General features: G+C 41.0%; 1 protein-coding gene across 7 annotated transcripts in view; it reads left to right on the top strand.

Moving 5' to 3' along the window:
* Positions 1-23,151, top strand: part of LOC105464394 (X-prolyl aminopeptidase 3) — a 79,236-nt gene that overhangs the window by 10,861 nt on the left and 45,224 nt on the right. For 4 of the 7 annotated variants that reach the window (XM_011712231.3, XM_024787533.2, XM_071080636.1 and 1 more), the window contains 3 exons: positions 2,167-2,283; positions 17,863-18,270; positions 22,372-22,574. In XM_011712231.3, coding sequence (XP_011710533.1) covers positions 2,167-2,283; positions 17,863-18,270; positions 22,372-22,574 — 728 coding nt within the window. Of the gene's footprint in view, positions 1-2,166; positions 2,284-3,219; positions 3,311-3,826; positions 3,952-17,862; positions 18,271-22,371; positions 22,575-23,151 lie in introns of those variants that run through there. The other 3 variants (XM_011712238.3, XM_071080637.1, XM_011712235.2) reach the window with 3 other exon arrangements.

The raw sequence follows: 23,151 nt of genomic DNA on the forward strand, positions 1-23,151 counted from the left end.
TCTTTTTTTGTGGGGGGTAGGGGGTGGCGGGTAGAGACACAGTTTAGCCATGTTGGCTAGGCTGGTCCCGAACTCCTGGCCTCAAGTGATCTGCCTGCCTCGGCCTCCCAGCGTGCCGGGATTACAAGTGTGAGCCACCGCACCCGGCCCTAAATACCACATTCTTCTTATTTTCCTTCTTTCTCCTGTGTTCCTTCTCACACTTAAAATATTACAGTGCCGGGCTTTGTTCAGTTTCCCTGGGTAATACCCATTCCCAGGGCTTTAGATGCTATCTGTGTGCTTATAACACCTTAATTTATATATCTAGCCTGGCACTTTTCTCCCTGAAATTAAGATTGCTCATTTGACCTCTCCATTAAATTTATTTCCAATAAATATCTCAGGCTTTCCTGTTTCACGTAATGGTACAACCATTTATTCACTTGTTGAAGTCAAAAATCAAGAATTATTCTTAATTCCTCTTTTTTATTTCTTATGTCCAATCAGAAGCCAGACTCATTGACTTTTAACTTCAAAATACATTCCAAATCAAGTCACTGGGAAAATAAAGTCAAGTAACAAGTTATCTCTTTTTCCAAAGATTGTTCATAGTAGACTGGCAAACTAATTAGCAATTATGTGAAGTGTAGTAGGTATTAAAATAGAAACCATAGGAGCATTGGCAAAGACATCTGAAACAGAAGCAGTAGGTGTGAGAAGAGTAAGAGAAGTCTCCTGCATAAGTGCTATTTGAGCTGATTTTTTTAAGAATTTGTGTAATCATATAAGCAGGCAGTGTCCTCTTTAAGAGAACTGTATTTTTTCATGCAAATGCTATTATGATACAGAATGATTTAGCCGGAATTCTTCAAGTAGCTTAGTGTGGCTGCAATTATGTTTTTTGAGGATTAGGTCAGATGAGGGAGCAGGATCCAAATCACGAAGTTTCCTAAGCGAAAGAGTTTGAAACTTATGAATGAACTGGATATTTTTGAAATAGAACTTAACACACCAGCTTTGCTACTAATTACATGACTTTGGGCAAAAGATGTTTAATGTAAGTAAAAAGCTATTGAGACCTTTTTTAAAAATGTACTGGGAATAAACATCTCAATTTATGTCTCCTGTTAAAGTGTCACTTGTTTGCTTTGAATTTATTAAAGTTAAGCTCCCTCTGCTTGAGAGTGGTCCAAAATAGAAGGATATGCTAGGATTATTTCATATGAGCATTGAAAAAGGAATCAGTTAACTTTTTATATTCTGAAATTTCACTCCCGAATGAGATTACAGAAGATACTATGTGTGCATGAGTATGTGTGCACAAGCGTGCATGTGGAGAAGGTGCAAGAGGAGAGAGAGAAATCACGAGAGAACTCACCAGTGCAGCAGCAGCCTACTCCACCAGCGGGTTAGTGCTGCTGGAGGGAGATGAAAAGATTAGGAAGATAAGAGAGCTTTGAAGGCTTTGCATTCTAAATTAAGGAATTAGATTTTTAACTGTCATCATTGTTTTACAAACACAGAATCAGACTCCGAGAAGTAATCTGGACAAGGTTACACAGTTAGTACCAGAGAAACTGAGATTCAAACTCAGGTTTATTTGACTTTGTAATCTTTGCTTTTATCCCTCCCCGCTGCTGCTCACTAGGTCCTCTCTGATCTCAACAATCAATACTGTACAGTCTCTTTGTGAACACACAATTTCTGTAAGGACTATGAATTATGAATAATAATATATGTATTTGGAAGAGAGGAGTCTTAAAAGTTAATTCCAATTAAGTTTGTAGAGGATTGTTTAGAAAAAGCATAGTTTCTTCTAAAAAGATTTAAAAAAAAGAAAAATCATAGTTTCTAAGATGATTACAAAGAAAATGGTGTGGGTTTCCAGCCTGGGCAACATAGTGAGACCTCATCTCTACCAAAAATAAAAAAAATTAACCAGGCTTGGTGGCACATACCTGTAGTCCCAGCTACTAGGGAGGCTGAGCCACTGACTCCAGCCTGGGCGACAGAGTGAGACTCTGTCTTAAAAATAAATAAATGAATATTGAAGGAGAGAAGGAAGGAAATACTAGTTTGCATTTTTCTAAAGCATCCAAACTGCTGGAGATGGAGAAGTGTATTTATATCATGAAGACTTCTTAGATCTATTGTTTCATTTCACCCTCTTTATTCTTCATTCAGGATGTATGTTGTGTTCACAGCGAAGGTACTCCCTTCATCCTGTCCCAGAAAGGAGGATTCCAAACCGATACTTAGGCCAGCCCAGCCCCTTTACACACCCACACCTCCTCAGACCAGGTAAGGCCTTTTAACTATGCTGTCTCCCCATTTAGGTTTTGTCTACAGCAATGCTATTGAATAGAACTTCTTGCAGTAAGCTCTGGATCTGTGCTGTTCCATAAGGTAGCCACCAACCTCACATGACCATTGTACACTAATAAGGTTGCTAGTACAGCTGAGGAACTGAACATTTTATTTTATTTTATTTTAATTAATTTAAATTTAAATTTAACTACCTGTGGGTACTGGTGCTTTGTTGACAGTACTAGTCTAGAACAAGGTTTAAATATGATAAACCTTATAATTCAGAATAAGTAATGAAAGGTATGTATTTCAGGATGTTTTTAAAGCAAAGTTCTATTTCTACGTTTTCAGAACTGTATACTATTGTGAATTACTGTGTTAAAGACATTTTAGAAAACGTGTTTTTTCTTGAAATTATCAAATACTTACTTTAAAAATTTAACCGATTTCTATATAGATGAAGCAAGATTTCCAGATTTGTTTGTCACAGATTTGAGAGGTAGTATCCCAGTTGATAAAGGTGATGCAAAAAATTGTTAAAGGTTTGTTTTACTAATTTTTTTTTCTGCTATAAGATCCCAGCGTTGCTGCCAGAAGATGTCTTATAACTACTGCTCAAATTTAGACCTAAAGGTTTTTTGTTTTGATTTCTTAAAGGGCACTTAAGGGGTGAACTGTGACTAATGAATATCTCAAAGAGATAGGTAGGGTAAAAGCAAACACATGTTGTAGAAAAAGCAATCAGGTTTTCAAGGAAAATTAATTGTTCTTTCTGCCATAAGAAATTAAATCCGTCTTTACCATATAAACATATATATTACTAATGTGAATTTGCCTTTAGAAATATGTTCCTTTTTCACTGTCTCCACTCAGTGAATGATACCAGTATGTTTCTCAGTGAGGGCTTCCTTTTGCTGATTTTTCATCAGACTCGAATTCCTGCTGGGAAGTCGGCTGAAACTAAGGAAATGCAGCTCACCACTGAAACCCACAAGAAATCAGAGTTTTTCAAAGCTGTAAGGTAAGCTTAATAGCAACCCAGTTGGTATTAATTTTAGTATTTACCCTATCAACCTACCTGTAGCCTCGAGGTTTTTTTTTTTAGTAGAATTGATAGTTTTACCAGCTTTGAAAATTACTGATTTCTTGTGGTGAGATATTTTTACATGGTAAGCTGCATTTTCCAGGCCTTAAACCTAGTAATTGTATTGTCAAGATAATGGTCTCTGTATCTAGACTTTTTTGCTGTATACCTTAAGTGCATATTAAGTATAAGTGAATATAAATAAATATGCACATGTGTATGTTCATATACATACGTATGTGAATATCTGGGGGAAAAGGGATGTCTGTCCTAATTTTACTCTCCTAGACATGGGATTTTGGACATTGGGGTAAGTGAGAAGGGATGGAAGTGGAATTTTAAAACAGAATTATGAGGATTTTAGACCTCAAACTATCAGGTATGCCATTAGGTACCGATTTTTCTGCAGACAAAAGTATCAGAAGAATTAATCATTTGTCTTTCTCCTTCCAGAGATGCAAAACTTGTGGAAGCGTTAAAATGATCGTAGGGTGAAGAAGAGTAAATTTTTAAGAAAAATTAAAAGAGACCAGGCGCAGTGGCTCACACCTGTAATCCCAGCACTTTGGGAGGCCAAGGTGGGTGGATCACCTGAGGTCAGGAGTTTGAGACCAGCCTGACCAATATGGTGAAATCCCATCTCTACTAAAAATACCAAAAAAAAAAAAAAAAAAAAAAAAAAAAATTAGCCAGGTGTGGTGGCATATGCCTGTAATCTCAGCTACTGGGGTGGCTGAGGCAGGAGAATCACTTGAATCCAGGAGGCGGAGGTTGCAGTGAGCCAAAATTGCGCCACTGCACTCCAGCTTGGGGGGCAGAGGGAGACTCTGTCTCAAAAATAAAAATAAAAAAAGAAAAAAGAAAAAAAATTAAAAGGCATATAATACTTACTTAAAAAGTCTCTTGTAGGCCAGATACAGTGGCTCATGCCTGTAATCCCAACACTTTGGAAAGACAAGGTGAGAGGATCACTTGAGGTTAGGAGTTCGAGACGAGCACAGGCAACATAGCAAGACCCTGTCTCTATAAGAAATAAAACAATTAGTGCTCATGCCTGTAGTCCCAGCTACTCGGGGGACTTGGGTGGGAGGATTGCGTGAGCCCAGGAGGTCAAGGATGCAGTGAGCTGTGATCATGCCTCAGCACTCCATCTTGGGTGACAGAGTGAGACCATGTCTCTCAAAAAAAAGTCTCTTACGCAGTTGGTTTGTTAGTTTAGGATATAAAATTATGTCATGTGCTACTTGGTTTCTCCAAAGGTTTCATGTTTTGCATATTTCCCTAATACATGGCAGTATGTACTTAATACTTTTGGGAAACATCTCAGTGCCTTTCCTAATTATTATGCAAGTTCTGTGCATACAGAAAAAGAGAATACAGGTAAGCATAGATTTTTTTTTTTAATTACTGATAATCCCACAACTCAGAGAAAGATACTGTTGAGAAAATTTTGGTATATGTTTCTTTATAGTCTTATTTCTTATATAGGTGTGTGTGTAAGTGTACATGTATACACACTCTTTGTATATTGCTCTATTATTTCCTTAAATTCTTTTTTTTTTTCTTTTTTTTTGAGACGGAGTCTCGCTCTGTCGCCCAGGCTGGAGTGCAGTGGCCGGATCTCAGCTCACTGCAAGCTCCGCCTCCCGGGTTCACGCCATTCTCCTGCCTCAGCCTCCCGAGTAGCTGGGACTACAGGCGCCCGCCACCTCGCCCGGCTAGTTTTTTGTATTTTTTAGTAGAGACGGGGTTTCACCGTGTTAGCCAGGATAGTCTCGATCTCCTGACCTCGTGATCCACCCGTCTCGGCCTCCCAAAGTGCTGGGATTACAGGCTTGAGCCACCGCGCCCGGCCTCCTTAAATTCTTAAAAGTGAAATTACTGAGGCCGGACGTGATGGCTCACACCTGTAATCCCAGCACTTTGGGAGGCTGAGGCAGGTGGATCACGAGGTCAGGAGTTCGAGACCAGCCTGGCCAACATAGTGAAACCCCATCTCTACTAAAAATATAAAAATTAGCTGGGCTTGGTGGTGCCTGCCTGTAGTCCCAGCTACTCAGGAGGCTGAGGCAGGAGAATCACTTGAACCCAGGGGACAGAGGTTGCAGTGAGCTGAGATCACGCCATTGCACTCCAGATTGGGCAACCGCGTGAGTCTTCCTCTCAAAAAAAAAAAAAAAAAAGTGTAATTACTGGGCCAGTTCCTCTGAATTCTTGGGAGCTATTTTTCCTAGATTTTTCTTTGCCATACCTACCTATCCAAGTTTCCTGAAGCATCAATGGCTTGGAAAATATTTAGCAGGATGATACGGGAAATAAATTCTATTCTGGCTGTGCTACTGCTAGGTTCTAGTGATTTTCAAAACTTGTCATTTCCTTAAATCTGAGCATTGTAGACCATTTCTGCTTTTTATGACAGTGCCATCTCTGTGCTAAGGACTGTATCTGTAGGGATGGAAAATGTTGATCAGTCTCTTTGATTAGTACTGTGTCTCACACTTGACACTCAGACATGAAAATGATTCCATGTGGGAAGACAAGTGGCATTCTGAACTGTGAGTCTACTTTTTTTTTTTTGAGACGGAGTTTCATCCTTGTCGCCCAGGCTGGAGTGCAACGACACAATCTCTGCTCACTGCAACCTCCGCCTCCCGGGTTGAAGCAGTTCTCCTCCCTTAGCCTCCCAAGTACTAGGATTACAGGTGCCTGCTACCACACCCGGTAATTTTTGTATTTTTAGTAGAAATGGAGTTTTACCATGTTGGCCAGGCTAGTCTCGAACTCTTGACCTCAGGTGATCTGCCCGCCTCAGCCTCCCAAAGTGCTGGGATTACAAGTGTGAGCCACTGCGCCCAACGAGTCTACTTTTTATATTATCTGTACAGGAAAGATAGTTCCATGGTTCCCTGATTATTGTCAAAGGAGTAATGTTGTCATTATGCAGGACAGCAAGACATTCATCTCAAAGAAACACTGAAACATATCAGAGAATGAATGGGAAGAATCAGTGGGATACCTAATGAGGCATTATTTCTAAAATTTTTACATTCTTAAACAAAATTAGTTTTAGAATATGTGGTATAGTTTGGAGTGCTAGATTTAAAAAGGGCTACTCAGGGAGTTGGGCTTGTCAGAATAACTTGTCTAACATATGTAGAACCACTTCATGGTGGTTTTTTTTTTTTTCTTTTTTGAGATGGAGTCTCGCTCTGTTGCCCAGGCTGGAGTGCAGTGGCGTGATCCAACTCACTGCAACCTCCACCTCCCAGATTGAAGCAGTTCTCCTGCCTCAGCCTCCCGAGTAGCTGGGACTACACGTGTGCACCACCACGCCTGGCTAATGTTTGTATTTTTAGTAGAGACAGGGTTTCACCATATTGGTCAGGCTGGTCTTGAACTCCTGACCTCATGATCCACCCGCCTTGACCTCTCAAAGTGCTGGGATTACATGTGTGAGCCACCAAGCCCGCCCCACTTCTTGGTTTTCAACTACAGCAGCGAACAGATTTTTGGGGAAATAATCATAATGCAACTATGTGGCATAAAATTTAAGACAATGCTTTCACCATTTACCTTTTCATCTCTATTGTCAACTATAATGGCAGAAGCCAGGTGTGGTGGCTCACGCCTGTAATCCCAGCACTTTGGGAGGCCTGGGCAACATAGTGAGACCTTATCTCTACAAAAAAGTAAGCAAAATTAGCTGAGTGTGGTGGCACATGCCTGTAGTGCTAGCTACGCCTATAATCCTAGCACTTTGGGAAGCTGAGGTAGGAGGATTGCTTGAGCCTGGGAAGTCAAGGCTGCAGTCAGCCGAGATTGTGCCACTCCACTCCAGCCTAGGCAACAGAGCAAGACCCTGTCTCAAAAATAAAATAAAATAGAAATAAAAATAAAAAAATGTATATAATGGCAGAGACGATACAGTTATAGTGAATATAATATTTAAAATGATGAAAAGATTGATTCTAGAATGGGTTATAGATAATTATTCCCAAATCTTTTTCCCTTAAGAGTTTCAAAATCAGCTGCCCATCTTTCAGTGATGGTTTAATTGTAGCTGTCTCTTGAGCAAGGGATGCATTTTATTTTTAAAGCTTGTTAAATATGGTTGATTTTAATAATATCTAAAAGACAAAGATACTATTTTGGTGGTGGTAAGATTTTTATACTATTTAAAAGATTAAAATGATGCTTGATAACAAGTTTGGGGAGTCAGGAAGAAAAATAAAAAATAAATAAAATGATGCTTGAGACCAGGAGGTCAGGGCCGTAATGAGCCATGATTGCACCACTGCACTCCAGTATAAATAAAAAATAAAATAAATAAAATGATGCTTGAGCCCAGGAGATCAAGGCTGTGGTGAGCCATGATTTCGCCACTGCACTCTAGCCTGGGTGACAGAGTATTACCCTATCTCAGAAGAATTTAAAAAGTAAAATGTATAAAGAAATAACAGAAATTGGAAGTAGTTTGGACCTGCCTAGACTGTTGGGTAAGCTTTTTCAAAATATACATACACGCTAGGACTCTAAAGAGCTGTTGAGGCCGGGCGCGGTGGCTCAAGCCTGTAATCCCAGCACTTTGGGAGGCCGAGATGGGCGGATCACGAGGTCAGGAGATCGAGACCATCCTGGCTAACCCGGTGAAACCCCGTCTCTACTAAAAATACAAGAAAATTAGCCGGGTGAGGTGGCGGGTGCCTGTAGTCCCAGCTACTTGGGAGGCTGAGGCAGGAAAATGGCGTGAAACCGGCGGGGCGGAGCTTGCAGTGAGCCGAGATCGCGCCACTGCACTCCAGCCTGGGGCACAGCAAGACTCCGTCTCAAAAAAAAAAAAAAAAAAAAAAAGAGCTGTTGAATGATAATCTCAAAGGGAGGGCTTAGAACATGTGTTTTTGTTTTTGTTTTTTTGAGACAGGGTCTCACTCTGTCTCCAAGGTTGGAGAACAGTGCCGAGATCACAGCTCACTGGAATCTTGACCTCCGGGGGTCAAGCAATCTTCTGCTTCAGCCTCCTGAATAACTAGGACTACAGGCATGCACCACCATGCCCAACTGCCCAACTAATTTTTGTACTATAGAGATAGGGTCTCACTACGTTGCCCAGGCTGGTCTTGAACTCCTGGACTCAAGCAATTCTACCACCTTGGCCCTCCCAAAGTGCTGGAATTATAGGCATGAGCCACCATACTCAGCCTTTGGAACATGTGTTTTGAAGAGCTCCCCAGGCGTTTCTCACATATACCACTAACCTAGTGGGTACTCATTTAGCTAGGTGCATGAGATGCCTGATGACTTAAGGGGACAAGCCAGATCTGTGGCCATTGGCCATGTTTTGAAACACAGAATGTGCCTTCCCCATGCCTCTGTAGTCTTATCCCCAGTCACTCAGTCCTTAAATTCATTCACATCTTTATCATCATCACCACCATCAAATGAGTGATGACATTACATTTATCTAACCATTTCGAAACACTTTTTAAATAGATTATACCTGATAGAATAGTAGACTGAAAGTTTTGTATCCTACAGGTTTTAAATTTAAGTTGAAGGTCTACTTTTTCTATAAGTATTTCACCATGAAGCCCACCTGTTGTTTTTTTTTTTTTGAGACGGAGTCTTGCTCTGTCACCCAGGCTGGAGTGCAGTGGCCGGATCTCAGCTCACTGCAAGCTCCGCCTCCCGGGTTTACGCCGTTCTCCTGCCTCAGCCTCCCGAGTAGCTGGGACTACAGGCGCCCGCCACCTCGCCCGGCTAGTTTTTTTGTATTTTTTAGTAGAGACGGGGTTTCACCGTGTTAGCCGGGATCGTCTCTCGATCTCCTGGCCTCGTGATCCGCCCGTCTCGGCCTCCCAAAGTGCTGGGATTACAGGCTTGAGCCACGGCGCCCGGCCGCCCACCTGTTTTTATAAAGTAATATGTTTTCTTTTCTCACCCCAATGTACCTATGTAATTTTATTTGTTTTTGTTTTTGTTTTGTTTTTAAGATGGGGTCTTGCTCTGTCTCCCAGGCTGAACTGCAGTGGCACAATCATATCTCACTGCAGTCTCGACCTCCCAGGCAATCCTCCCGCCTCAGTGTCCCAAGTAGCTAGGACTACAGGCATAAGCCACCATGCCTGGCTAATTTTTTAAATTTTTTGTAGAGATGGGATCTCACCATATTGCCCAGACTTACTTATATAATTTTTTAAAATCACTGTATTCATAGTGATTATTTGTTTTCCTCTTGTCTTCATCTCCTGATTCAGTTTTAATACAGAGTAAATAATGTAGTCACTGTAAATAAATTTATAGATGAATAAACCTGTTTTTTACTTACACATCTAGTACATATTGACAGACCATTTCAGGATGCCATTATACCAATAATCTATAAACTGTCATCTAGTGAAGAATTATAGAGGATTTCTCTGTTTGTTTGTTTTTAAGTCCAGTAGAAAATCTTGAAATATAATAAAGTTTTCATGTAGTGTAAATACTAGAAAATTAAAAATAAATGACTTTGGCTGGGCATGGTGGCTCACACCTATAATCCCAGCACTTTGGGAGGCCAAGGTGGGCCAATTGCTTGAGGCGTGGAGTTTGACAACAGCCTGGCCAACATAGCGAAACTCCTTCTCTACTTAAAAAAAAAAAAAAAAAAATTAGCTGGGCATGGTGGCACATGCCTGTAATCCCAGCTACTCAGGAGACTGAGGCACGAGAATCACTTGAACCCAGGAGGCAGAGGTTGCAGTGAGCTAAGATCGCACCACTTTGCTCCTGCCTGGGCAACAGAGCAAGACTCTGTCTCAAATAAATAAATAAATAAATGACATTTGTATTTCTCTTTTTTACCTTTGTGTGTAGTCCTCATTAACACTGAGAAACCCTCTGAGGTAAAGATTAGCAAGAAACAGCCCTAGACAAGAATCAGGAGCTACCTAAAGAAACGAATAATAATGAAAAGTTTCTGAATGGTCAATGGAGACGCATTCCTAACATGTTTGAAAAAGCCAAAGACTTCCAGGTCTTCTATTTTGATCTCATTTGTTGTCGTAATAGTGGTTGTCCATGTAAATTTTACTCTTCTAAGGTCCTGCCTGGCTTTGGATTACCAGGATGACAACCAGTTCAAGTGTAAATTTTTTATTTTGATAATAATTATAGCTAATACTTATGTAGTGCTAAGTGTTATGTTTTAAGTGTTTTATTAACTTACATAGTCCACCTGACAACTTTGTGAAGTCAGTGCTATTGTTATTTCCATTTTACATGAGGAGACTGAGGCACAGAGAAGTTTGGTAGCTCTTTCCAAGTCACTCAGTGAATTGCTAAGCCAGGATTCCAACTCACAAAAGCCTAACTCAGAATCCACACTTTCAACCACAAAACAGTGCATAATACCTATGCCAAAAAATACTATCTGGGAATATTTTTAAAAGTATTTTCTCATTACATTTTTTATAAGAAGACATCCAACTGAGAGAAGTCATAGTATAAAAGTTATTTTGTTTGGAGAGTAGTATACTTTTTTTAAATAAGGTAAAATTTATATGCAGCAAATTTCACAGATCTTACATATGTAGTTCAGTGAGCTTTAACAAAGGTAACCTACAGCTCAGTCAAGATATAGAACATTTCCATCGTCCTGGAAAGTTCCCTCATGCTCCTCCAGTCAGTCTCCACCTTCATAGGCAGCCACTCTTTTGGTTTCTGTCATCATAGACTGTTTTGCCTTTTCTTGACTTCATCTAAGTGGAATCATACAGAATCATAATATGTATGTATGTAGCCTTTCTGTTTGTTTAGTTTTGCTCAATATATGCAAATCTATTTAGAGTATTTTTTATTTGGTCATTGCATTTTTTCTGAGAGGCCTATTTTGCATTATAAAGGAAACACTAGCTTTTTCTTTCTCCCCATTCTCCAACTGCAGAGTGATAGTTTGTTAATTACTTCCTTATATGCTGTGAAAACTACCTAATATTAAGCAGACTTCTTTTCAAAATCAGACCATGTTAAAATTCTAATCTAGTTAGTTTCAGGAAATAAAATACATACCTAGATTGTAGCAGAGACCTGTATCATTTCATCCATTTTCAGTCTTTGTTATATCTTCCTTTCTGGGTGTTTTGTGTAGCTGGTAAAATATGAAGAACGTTACTGCTTTTCTCTTCAAGAGGCACGATCCTAAGGGTCCTGGAAGAGCTTTCCTTCTTGGCTGCAGAATCTCAGAACTGATAGTGAGACTTTGCAGAGTCCAGCTTCCAATATCTAGGCTTTTGATTGGCTCAATAAACTTGTTAGAAGAGCCTTTCCATCTTAAGTGGTTCCACGTCATAAAATGCTGACTTTGTTTTTTAATTCTTTACAATTCTACAAAGTTGCCAGAGGATCTATTCAGGTATAGTTTTATCAGAAGAAATCCAGGCCAGATTGACTATAAAGTTGAGTTCTGTGATCAAAGGCCATAACACCTTCCAAGTTTACTCCCAGGGTTTAAAGGTCATTGCTTTAACACATTTTTTTTTTCTCCTTCAAATGAAATGGTTTCTTTTTTTTTTTTTTTTGAGGCGGAGTTTCACTCTTGTTGCCCAGGCTGGAGTGCAATGGCACGATCTCGGCTCACCGCAACCTCCGCCTCGCGGGTTCAAGCAATTCTCCTGCCTCAGCCTCCCTAGTAGCTGGGATTATAAGCATGTGCCACCAGGCCCAGTTAATTTTGTATTTTTAGTAGAGACGGGGTTTCTCCATGTTGGTCAGGCTGGTCTCGAACTCCCGACCTCAGGCGATCCACCCACCTCGGCCTCCCAAAGTGCTGGGATTACAGGCGTGAGCCACTGCGCCCGGCTTAAGGTTTCTTTTTCCTTGAGTAAATTTTTTGTTTCTGGGTACAGTGGCCCACACCTGTAATCCAAGCACTTTGGTAGGCCGAGGCCAGTGGATCACCTGAGGTCAGGAGTTCAAGACCAACCTTACCAACATGGTGAAACCGCATCTCTACTAGAAATACAAAATTAGCCCGGCGTGGTGGCGCATTCCTGTAATCCCAGCTAGAGCTTGGGAGGCTGGGGCAGGAGAATCGCTTGAACCCGGGAGGCACAGGTTGCAGTGAGCCGAGATTGTGCCATTGCACTCTAGCCTGGGCAATAAAGGTGAAGCTCTATCTCAAAAAAAAAAAAAAAAAAGAAAATTGTTGTGATGGAGAGTGCTTTGTCGTGTTGAGATTTTAGAAGTTTAGAAGCATTTACTTAATGATCATTCAGTAGTGTTGATAATTAATAGGTGTGGGAAAATATAGCCAGTGTTTTAAATATTTCTCATGTAGTCAATTGTATGAAATTGGATTCAGCAAACATAGGAATGCTTTGAAGGGTATGAAAGACGGTTTTTTTTTATCCTGCTTTGATTTCCAAATAATTTTCTTGTTTCAGAAGTAACTTCCTGATATGTGTTAATATATACTGTTATTAATGAAAATGAGAGATAACATATAAAGTTATTAAAATTATGAATTTTCTTCTGAAATTTAAAAAAAATTGATTTTTAAATTTCTTGTTTTTTTTTTTTTTTGTTTTTGTTTTTTGGTTTTTTTTGTTTGTTTGTTTGTTTTTTTGAGACGGAGTCTCGCTCTGTCGCCCAGGCTGGAGTGCAGTGGCTGGATCTCAGCTCACTGCAAGCTCCGCCTCCCGGGTTCCCGCCATTCTCCTGCCTCAGCCTCCCGAGTAGCTGGGACTACAGGCGCCCACCACCTCGCCTGGCTAGTTTTTTTTTTTTTGTATTTTTTAGTAGAGACGGGGTTTCACTGTGTTAGCCAGGATGGTCTCCATCTCCTGACCTTGTGATCCGCCCGTCTCGGCCTCCCAAAGTGCTGGGATTACAGGCTTGAGCCACCGTGCCCGGCCTCTTTCTTGTTTTTTAGAGACTGAGTCTCACTCTGTCGCCCAGGCCGAAGTGTAGTGGGGTGATCTCAGCTCACTGCAACCTCTGCCTCCTGGGTTCAAGCGATTCTCCTGCCTCAGCCTCCCAAGTAGCTGGGACTACAGGTGTGCACCACCATACCTGGCTAATTTTTTGTATTTTTAGTAGTGACAGAGTTTCATCGTGTTGGCCAGACTGGCCTCAAACTCCTGACCTCAGGTGATCTGCCTGCCTCGGCCTCTCAAGGTGCTAGGATTATAGGCGTGAGCCACCTCACCCAGATGATTTTTTAATTTCTTTTTATTTTATGGACTATAGCTGTGAAATAACCAAAAGCAAAGTTCAGGAAAGGAAGAAAATAAAAAGATGAAAAAAAGGAAAGGTCAGATAATTCACCGATTATAACCAGCCTCTGCTTTTGTAAGAGTATTTATTACTTGAGTAAATTAGGAAATTTTCAATGTTAAGTAACAGTGGCAGACTTAACAGGAATAATTATCAAGGAGATAAATAGCTCTAGTACAAAGTTCAGTATTCTGAGAATCCTAGGAGACTGTTAGCCAGCTCAATCTTGAAAGAAAAAAATGTGATATGAGCTCTTCTGTGCCCCATTTTGTTGCTTCAGCTGCTTCACATTGGCCCATAAGACCTTCACTTATCTCTCTCTCTTATTTCTTGCCACTTCATCAACAAAAACATGAGTGTAGATGTCTGAAAATTTAAATAAAAATATTTTATTAATGGAATACAAGTTACAGAATTTGCTGGCGAGATAAACTATATATAGGTATAACAGTTAGATCCTGGGCCATGGGACATGGGTCACACCTGTAATTCCAGCACTTTGGGAGGCCAAGGCAGGCAGATTGCTTGAGGTCAGGAGTTCGAGACCAGCCTGGGCAACGTGGTGAAACACCGTCTCTACTAAAAATACAAAAATTAGGCCAGGCATGGTGGCTCATGCCTGTAATCCCAACACTTTAGGAGGCTGAGGCTGGTGGATCATTTGAGGTCAGGAGTTTGAAACCAGCCTGGCCAACATAGTGAAATTTTGTCTTTACTGAAAATACAAAAATTAGCCGGGCCGTGTGGTGCACACCTGTAATACTAGCTATTCGAGAGGCTAAGGCAGGAGAATCACTTGAACTGGAAAGTCAGAGGGTGCAGTGAGGTGAGATCACACCACTGCACTCTAGCCTGGATGACAGAGCAAGACTTTCTCAAAAAATAAAAATAATAGTAATAAATAAATAAAAATACAAAGATAGGCCTGGTGGCTCACGCCTGTAATCCCAGCTATTCGGGTAGCTGAGGCACCAAAATCACTTGAACCCATGTGGTAGAGTTTCAGTGAGCCAGGATCGTGCCACTCCTCTCCATCCTGGGTGACAGAGCAGGACTCTGTCTTCAAAAAAAAAAAAAAAAAAATAGATCTAAGGTAATCATATACTGAACATGAGTACTAAGGAAATTCAAAGATCTTTGACCAAGCCGTTTTTCTCCTGGGACTATCCCCATAGTAATTAAAGCACCAGTACATGGGACATGAAAGTACTAAGATGTAAGTACAAAGATATTTATTATAGCAGCAAAAAACTGAAAGCAGTTTGAATTCCTATAGTAGAGAAATGGCTGAATAAGTTATGGTCTATTTACCCCAAGAAATGTCATGGAGGCATCAAGAAGAATGAATTGAAGCGATACCAAATGACTTGAAGGGAAAGAATTCCATGACATATTGTTCTGTTGGAAAAGGAAGATACCAAAAAGAGTGTGTAGTGTCCCATTTTGTAAAACACTAGTGATCCAAAAAGCCCCAAATGCATGTATGTATGATTATGTGAGTGTTGAGAAACTCAGAAAAGATACATACTAGATTACAAACCTGGGCAAGGTGTTGATGTGAGTAGGAGGAGAGAATAGGAGTAAGGAGCCAGTGAAGGGAAAAACATTTATTGAAATAATTCAGTATTACATTTATATACAGCTATACAGTGTGTGTATTTAAGGAACTGAAATCGTTACCTTTTTAAAATTAAGAGGGGGCCGGGTGCAGTGGCTTACACCTATAACCCCGGCACTTTGGGAGGCCGAGGCAGGCGGATCACTTGAGGTCAAGAATTCGAGACCAGCCTGGCCAACATAGTGAAACCCTGTCTCTACTAAAAATACAAAAATTAGCCCTGTGTGGTGGTGCACGCCTGTAGTCCCAGCTACTCAGGAGGCTGAGGCAGGAGAATTACTTGAACCAGGGAGGCAGAGGTTGCAGTGAGCCAAGATCATGCCATTGTACTCCATCCTGGGTGACAGAGCAAGACCTGTCTGGAAAAAAAAAAAAAAAAAAATTAACTGGGTGTGGTGACATACACCTGTAATCCCAGCTACTCAGGAGGCTGAGGTGGGAGAATTGCTTAAGCTCAGGAGGCAGACATTGCCTTGAGCTGAGATGCCACCACTGCACTCCAGCCTGGGTGACAGAGTGAGACCCTGTTTAAAAAAAATTTTTTTTAAGGGATAAATCAACAAACTTTTTGAATGAGAAAAGTCTGAAAACAAACATGTATTAAGCCAAGATTTTGGAGTGGAGTTAGTGTGGAGGAAGAAGAAATTTTAGAAAGAAGACACATTGTAAGCAAAGTAATAGGGAAAGAACAGATTTTTTACTTATATAGGAAGTAAGGAATTAATTGCAGAATAATTGGGGGAATGATAAAAAGAAAAAAACAAGTTGGCCGGGCGTGCTGGCTCACGCCTGTAATCCCAGCACTTTGGGAAGCCAAGACAGGTGGATCACTAGGTCAGGAGTTCAAGACTAGCCTGGCCAATATGGTGAAACCCCATCTCTGCTAAAAATACAAAAAAAATTAGCTGGGCGCGGTGGTAGGTGCCTCTAATCCTAGCTATTCAGGAGGCTGAGTCAGGAAAATCGCTTGAACCTGGGCAGTAGAGGTTGCATTGAGCCAACATCAAGCCACTGCACTCCAGCCTTGGTGACAGAGTGAGACTGTCTCAAAAAAAAAAGGCCGGGCATGGTGGCTCACGCCTGTAATCCCAGCACTTTAGGAGGCCGAGGCAGGCAGATCATGAGGTCAGGAGATCGAAACTATCCTAACACGGTGAAACCCCGTCTCTACTAAAAATACAAAAAATTAGCCAGGCATAGTGGCAGGCACCTGTAGTCCCAGCTACTCGGGAGGCTGAGGCAGGAGAATGGCGTGAACCCAGGAGGCGGAGCTTACAGTAAGCCAAGATCGCGCCACTGCACTTCAGCCTGGGAGACAGCGAGACTCCGTCTCAAAAAAAAAACAAAAAAACAATTGGCCAAGTCAGCAAAGGCCCTATATTGTATAGTTTCATTATATAAAATCTCTGCAATAGGCAAATCCAGAGAGATAGATAATAGATTAGGAGTTGCCAAAGGCTGGGGGATTGTGAGAAAATGGGTAGTGACTGCTTATGAACATGGAGTTTTTTTTTTTTTTATTGAAATGTTTTAAAATGCATTGTGATGGTTGCACAATTCTGTGACTATACCAAAAACTCTTGAATTATATACTTTTATTTTACTATTATTGTTATTTTTATTTTTTATTTTTTGAGATGCAGTCTTGCTCTGTCACCTAGGCTGGAGTGCAGTGGCGGGGTCTTGGCTCACTGCAACCTTCACCTCCTGGGTTCAAGCGATCTCCTGCCGCAGCCTCCTGAGTAGCTGGGATTACAGGCATGCACTACCACACCTGGCTAATTTTTTTTTTTTTTTTTTTTTTTTTTTGAGACAGAGTCTCGCTCCCTGCAAACTCTGCCTCCCGGGTTTACGCCATTCTCCTGCCTCAGCCTCCTGAGTAGCTGGGACTACAGGCGCCCGCCACCACACTCGACTAATTTTTTTTGTATTTTTAGTAGAGACGGGGTTTCACCATGTTGACCAGGATGGTCTCGATCTCCTGACCTCGTGATCTGCCCGTCTTGGCCTCCCAAAGTGCTGGGATTACAGGCATGAGCCACCGCGCCCGGCCAATTTTTGTGTTTTTTTAGTAGAGATGAGGTTTCACCATATTGGCCAGGCTGGTCTCGAACTTCTGACCTCAGGTGATCTTCCCGCTTTGGCCTCCCAAAGTGCTGGGATTTCAGGCGTGAGCCACCTCAGCTACTCAGGAGGCTGAGGTGGGAGAATTGCTTGAGCCTGAGAGGCAGAGGTTTCAGTGAGCTGAGATCATGCCACTGCACTCTAGCCTGGGCAACAAGAGCAAAACTCTGTCTCAAAAAAAAAAAAAAAAAAAAAAAAAATTCATTGAATATAACTGAGTGAGTAAAAGAATGAGCCAAAGACCTGGAAGAGATCTAAGGGGTCCATGATTCCAGATTTCAGGCGGGGCCACATTCAACTATCATTTCTTCCAAGTTTTTGCAGTGGGATAGAAATTTGAAACCTGGGTTATCTCCTTAATTCTCCATGTGCTGGGAGGAGATTTGGCATAAGTTGAACAATTGGACTTGAGTATCTCCATCTAATATCAAACTACCTTAAGTACTTTGGCATTGCAGAAATGTAAAGCATCCCTTTTATTTGTCATTTCTAGGGGAGGTAACTCCAGGACTATCTCAGGTGGAATATGCACTTCGCAGACACAAACTAATGTCTCTGATCCAGAAGGAAGCTCAAGGGCACAGTGGGACAGACCAGACGGTGGTTGTGCTCTCCAACCCTACATACTACATGAGCAACGATATTCCCTATATTTTCCACCAGGACAACAATTTCCTGTACCTGTGTGGATTCCAAGAGCCTGATAGCATTCTTGTCCTTCAAAGCCTCCCTGGCAAACAATTACCATCACACAAAGCCATTCTTTTTGTGCCTCGGCGAGATCCCAGTCGAGAACTTTGGGATGGTCCACGATCTGGCACTGATGGAGCAATAGCTCTAACTGGAGTGGACGAAGCCTATACGCTAGAAGAATTTCAACATCTTCTACCAAAAATGAAAGGTAACAAATGGGAGCAGAAGTCACATTACAAACCAGATTAGGATTAAGACCTTTCTTGCCTGTTTAGACAAGTCTTTAATTTCGTTATCGTAGCACCACCGTGAAAAGACCATGAGCACCATGAAAGAAATGTAAAGCCTTTTCCAGAAGATTGAGCTTCTTTAAAGATTTCATTTATGCCTGCTGCATTGGCTCACACTTGTAATCCCAGCACTTTGGGAGGCTGAGGCAGACAGGTTCCTTGAGGCCAGGAGTTCAAGACCAACCTGGCCAACATGGCAAAACCCCGTCTCTACTAAAAATACAAAAATTAGCCAGGCATAGTGGCGTGCGCCTGTAATCCCAGCTACTCAGGTGGCTCAGGCAGGAGAATCACTTGAGCCCGGGAGGTGGAGGTTGCAGTGAGCCGAGATCATGCCACTGCATTCCAGCCTGGGCAACCAAGCAAGATTGTCTTTTAAAAAAAAAAAAAAAAGATTTCATTTATTCATTTGCAGGAGGTTATAGTGAACCAGTGAGCCAAGATCCCACCACTGCTCTCCAGCCTAGGCGACAGAGCAAGACTCCATCTCAAAAAAATAAATAAATAAAATAAAAGTATCTAATTCAGGAGTTTTTGGTATAGTCACGGAATTGTGCAACCATCACCACAATGAATTTTAGAACATTTCATTGAAAAAAAAACTCCATGTTCACTGGATTATTCATTAATGGAGACTGTTACTTATCCTAGTTTGAAATCTCAGAGAGATAATTTTCTTTTAAAGCAAAGGATAAGCCAGACACAGTGGTGTGCATCTGTAGTCCAGCTACTTGAGAGGCTGAGGTAGAAGGATCACTTGAGGCCAGGAGTTCGGGTCCAGACTGCACAACGTAGTGAGGCCCCATCTCCAAAAAATAAATTAGGGACAGGATGGGCATGGATCACTCTTCAAGATTACTGACCAGTCTTGATATTTGACTACTACTTCTTATCTTAGTGCTCTTGCCAACTCTTCTAAAAGAGGTACTGTTCTCCAAGAACGATCCGTGCGTCACAGCATCAGAATCACTTGGTAATGCATATTAAAATTTAAAATGCATAATACGTAATAGAAATTAAAATCTCAGGTCTCCACGTCCTATCTACTGAATCAGAATCTACATTTTAACAAGATCCTGTGTGGTTCATATACAGTTGAGTTCTTTTTTTTGGCAGGGTCTCACTGTCACCCAGGTTGGGATGTAGGTATAGTGGCACACTCATGGCTCACTGCAACCTTGAACCCCAAAGCTCAAGCAGTCTTCCTGCCTCAACCTCCAGAATACTGGGATTACCTGGGAACACCACCACGTTTGGCTCATTTTTTTATTTTTTGTAGAGATGGAGTTTCACTTTGTTGCCTAGGCTGGTTTTGAACTCCTGGCCTCAAATGAGCCTCCCACCTCAGCCTCCTGAAGTGCTGGGATTACAGGTGTGAGGCACCGTGCCCGGCCACAGTTGAGTTCTTGTCCCTCGAAGAAATTACCTTCTCTATAGTTATTCTGGTGAAATTTTAATCATTCTGAATGTTTTGAGATTTTCCTTCTGGGAATTTTTTCAGAACCTACACCACATTATAAACTATCTTTAGTAATTGTTATAAAACTTTAGCTCTGGGAGCATTTTATTTTTTGAAGTATCTTATTTGGAAAATAAGATAGATGATCAAGTTTAAAAATACTGATTTCAGGCCAAGATAATGTATAATTGTAAAGTTTTTGTTTGATTTTTCTCATATGGCTTATAAATCATTTCTGAAGTTAGTTTCTAAAAGAGAATTCCAAAAATGTTTTTCACAATCATGAAATATATTAGACTGTTTCCTTTAAAGCCTCTTTTGGGAGAAAATACTCATTTGAATAAGTTCTAACATCTGATTAAATTCTTTTTATTTATAGAAATATTTTCCATTTTATAGATAATTAGCCTGTTCAATTCATTGAATGTTCTTATGTCTTCAAAATCCACAATAAATATGGGGCATAGAATCATTTTCTTTGTAGCTTTTTTATTTCTTACATTAGTTGCTAGTTGTCTATTCTACTGTCTAAATTTTATTAACTCACTATAGTTACAATCTCATGTAAAATAAATTTCTCAAAAGTACTTCTCAGTCACCATTCCTTTTTTTTTTTTTTTTTTTGAGACAGAGTTTTACTCTTGCCCAGGGTGGAGTGCAATGGCGCGATCTCGGCGCACTGCAACTCCTGCCTCCCAGATTCAAGCAATTCTCCTGCTTCAGCCTCTCGTGTAGCTGGGATTACAGGCACACACCACCATGCCCGGCTAATTTTTGGTTTTTTTAAGTAGAGACAAGGTTTCACCATGTTAGTCAGGCTGGTCTCGAACTCCTGACCTCAGGCGATCCACCCCCTGCTCAGCCTCCCAGGATATTATAGGCATCAGCCACCGCGCCTGGCTGAAATCATTTATTTAAAGGTTTTAAAACCTTTAAAAAGGTGAGCTATGATTTCATACACTTTGAACAGGTAGTAGAGATTGTTTTACTTTTTAAAAATTACAACAATTGGCCGGATGTGGTGGCTCACGCCTGTAATCCCAGCACTTTGAGGGGCCAAGGCAGGCGGGTTGCCTGAGATCAGGAGTTTGAGACCAATCTGGCCAACATGGTGAAACCCCGTCTCTACTAAAAATATGAAAAAATTAGCTGGGCATGGTGGCGTGCGCCTGTAATCCCAGCTACTCGGGAGGTTGAGGCGAGGGAATTGCTTGAACCAGGAAGGTGGAGGTTGCAGTGAGCTGAGATCTCGCCACCGTACTCCAGCCTGGGCGACAGAGCAAGACTCGGTCTCAAAAAAAAAATTACGCAACAATTAAATTTCTATCTATCATAAGTAGGAAAGTGTTTCCCATGTGGTATATATTTAGAACCATTTGTATTTTAAAAATGAAAATATGTAGGACAGAATTACTAGTGCATATCCAATCGAAGTTTTCTGGATTTTTTCCCTTCTACTTTCCCCAAAGTACTTTTTAGTCATATAAAATATACAGACCTTCTCACTTGGATTGTTAGGAATACTGTTCATAGCTTACTGTTAGAAAAAAAGAACAAATGTAGATCTGGTATTAAGTACAAATCGTTTTTATAATGAACATTTATATCGTATATCTTAGGCAAATATAGACCATTTCCTTAGGTCTCTAACGTTGAAAGCTGAAATGTGATTGTTTACAAAGAGAATGTATAGCAGATGCAAAGGGAGAAGTGAGGAAATATCAACTGTAGTGTTTCCATAGCAATGAATAATTGCTCCAGAATGGAAGGAGAACCCTTTCCTCTAGTTCTGAGATCATTATGTGAAAGGATGGGACACTTTACCCATAAAGTCATAATCTGAGTATGTTTATGTTTTTCTGTCCTTCTGTGTGCAATTATTCAACAGGTGCCTCTAGCTCAGTAAGTGGTGGTGAAGAACAGTTGTTTTAATTGTTTAATTTAATAATGAAGGCCAGGCACGGTGACTCACGCCTGTAATCCCAGCACTTTGGGAGGCTAAGGTGGGTGGATCACAAAGTCAGGAGTTTGAGACCAGCCTGGCCAATATGGTTAAACCTCATCTCTACTGAAAATACAAAAATTAGCCAGGCGTGGTGGTGGGCGCACGTAGTCCCAGCTACTTGGGAGGCTGAGGCAGAAGAATCGCTTGAACCTGGGAGGTGGAGGTTGCAGTGAGCCGAGATCGTGCCACTGCATTCCAGCCTGGGTGACAGAACGAGACTCTGTCTCAAAAATAGAGAGAGAGAAAGAGAGAAAATCAAAGCTTGAATAAAGCTTTAGTCCCATGTATTGTCCTTTATAAAGAACACTGAAGTTTAGGGGCAGAAAAGCTGGATATTCCGTCTTAGAATGTCTTGCCATTTCCAGGGAATTACCTTTTTAGTGATTTGTAATCAAACCTTTATTGCTTCAGTCCTGAGAGTCTTACTCTCAACACTTTAGAGTTCCACATTACAGGTTTTGTAGTTTTGACTCTTGTTGAAGTTGTTATGACAGTTGATATTTCTTGTTGCTGGTAGTTTTGTTTTAAATTTATTTTTTGGCTTCTCATTCTAAGCTGAGACAAACATGGTTTGGTATGACTGGATGAGGCCCTCGCACGCACAGCTTCACTCTGACTATATGCAGCCCTTGACTGAGGCCAAAGCCAAGAGCAAGAACAAGGTTCGGGGTGTTCAGCAGCTGATACAGCGCCTCCGGCTGATCAAATCTCCTGCAGAAATTGAACGAATGCAGATTGCTGGGAAGCTGACATCACAGGTATGATTCCTATTGAAAAGGTTTTTTCCAGATTGGAAAAATCATAAGCTCTTAAGGTTCAGTAAGCACCTTGAGGCCATATACCCAATGCAGCAGTCTCCTCACCGCAGATGGGCATCTGGCTTCTGCTCCAGTGTGTAGTGAACATACCTAGAGACTTGCTTAATACCTTGCAAGACAAAGTAAATCTGCTTTCTGTGAAGGTGGTTCTTTTACCCATCAATCTTAATTATTTCTCCTTAGAACGACAGAAATTTATACTATTTCCTTTCCTTATAGTTACACTAATAGCGTCAGTTTAACAGTTTGCTTCTAAGAAAGACTCAGGACCCAAAGTGACAGTGCTTACAGATCTGCAGTTTATTATAGGAAAAGGGTGAAAAATAATCATAGTATGAAAGTAAGGATATCTATCATAGCCAATGGCTATCTCAAAGCAAAGAGTCGAGAGAAACCAGGTGCAGGCTTCAATGGTCCTCCCTAGGTAAGGGCCAGGCAGGATGTTATCTCTCTCTTACAGATTAGGAATCACCAGTGTTGTCATACTCTGCTCAGGCTGCCATTACAAAATATCACA

Source organism: Macaca nemestrina, chromosome 15 (genome assembly GCF_043159975.1).
Source record: "Macaca nemestrina isolate mMacNem1 chromosome 15, mMacNem.hap1, whole genome shotgun sequence".
In the NCBI taxonomy this organism is placed as follows: Eukaryota; Metazoa; Chordata; class Mammalia; order Primates; family Cercopithecidae; genus Macaca; species Macaca nemestrina.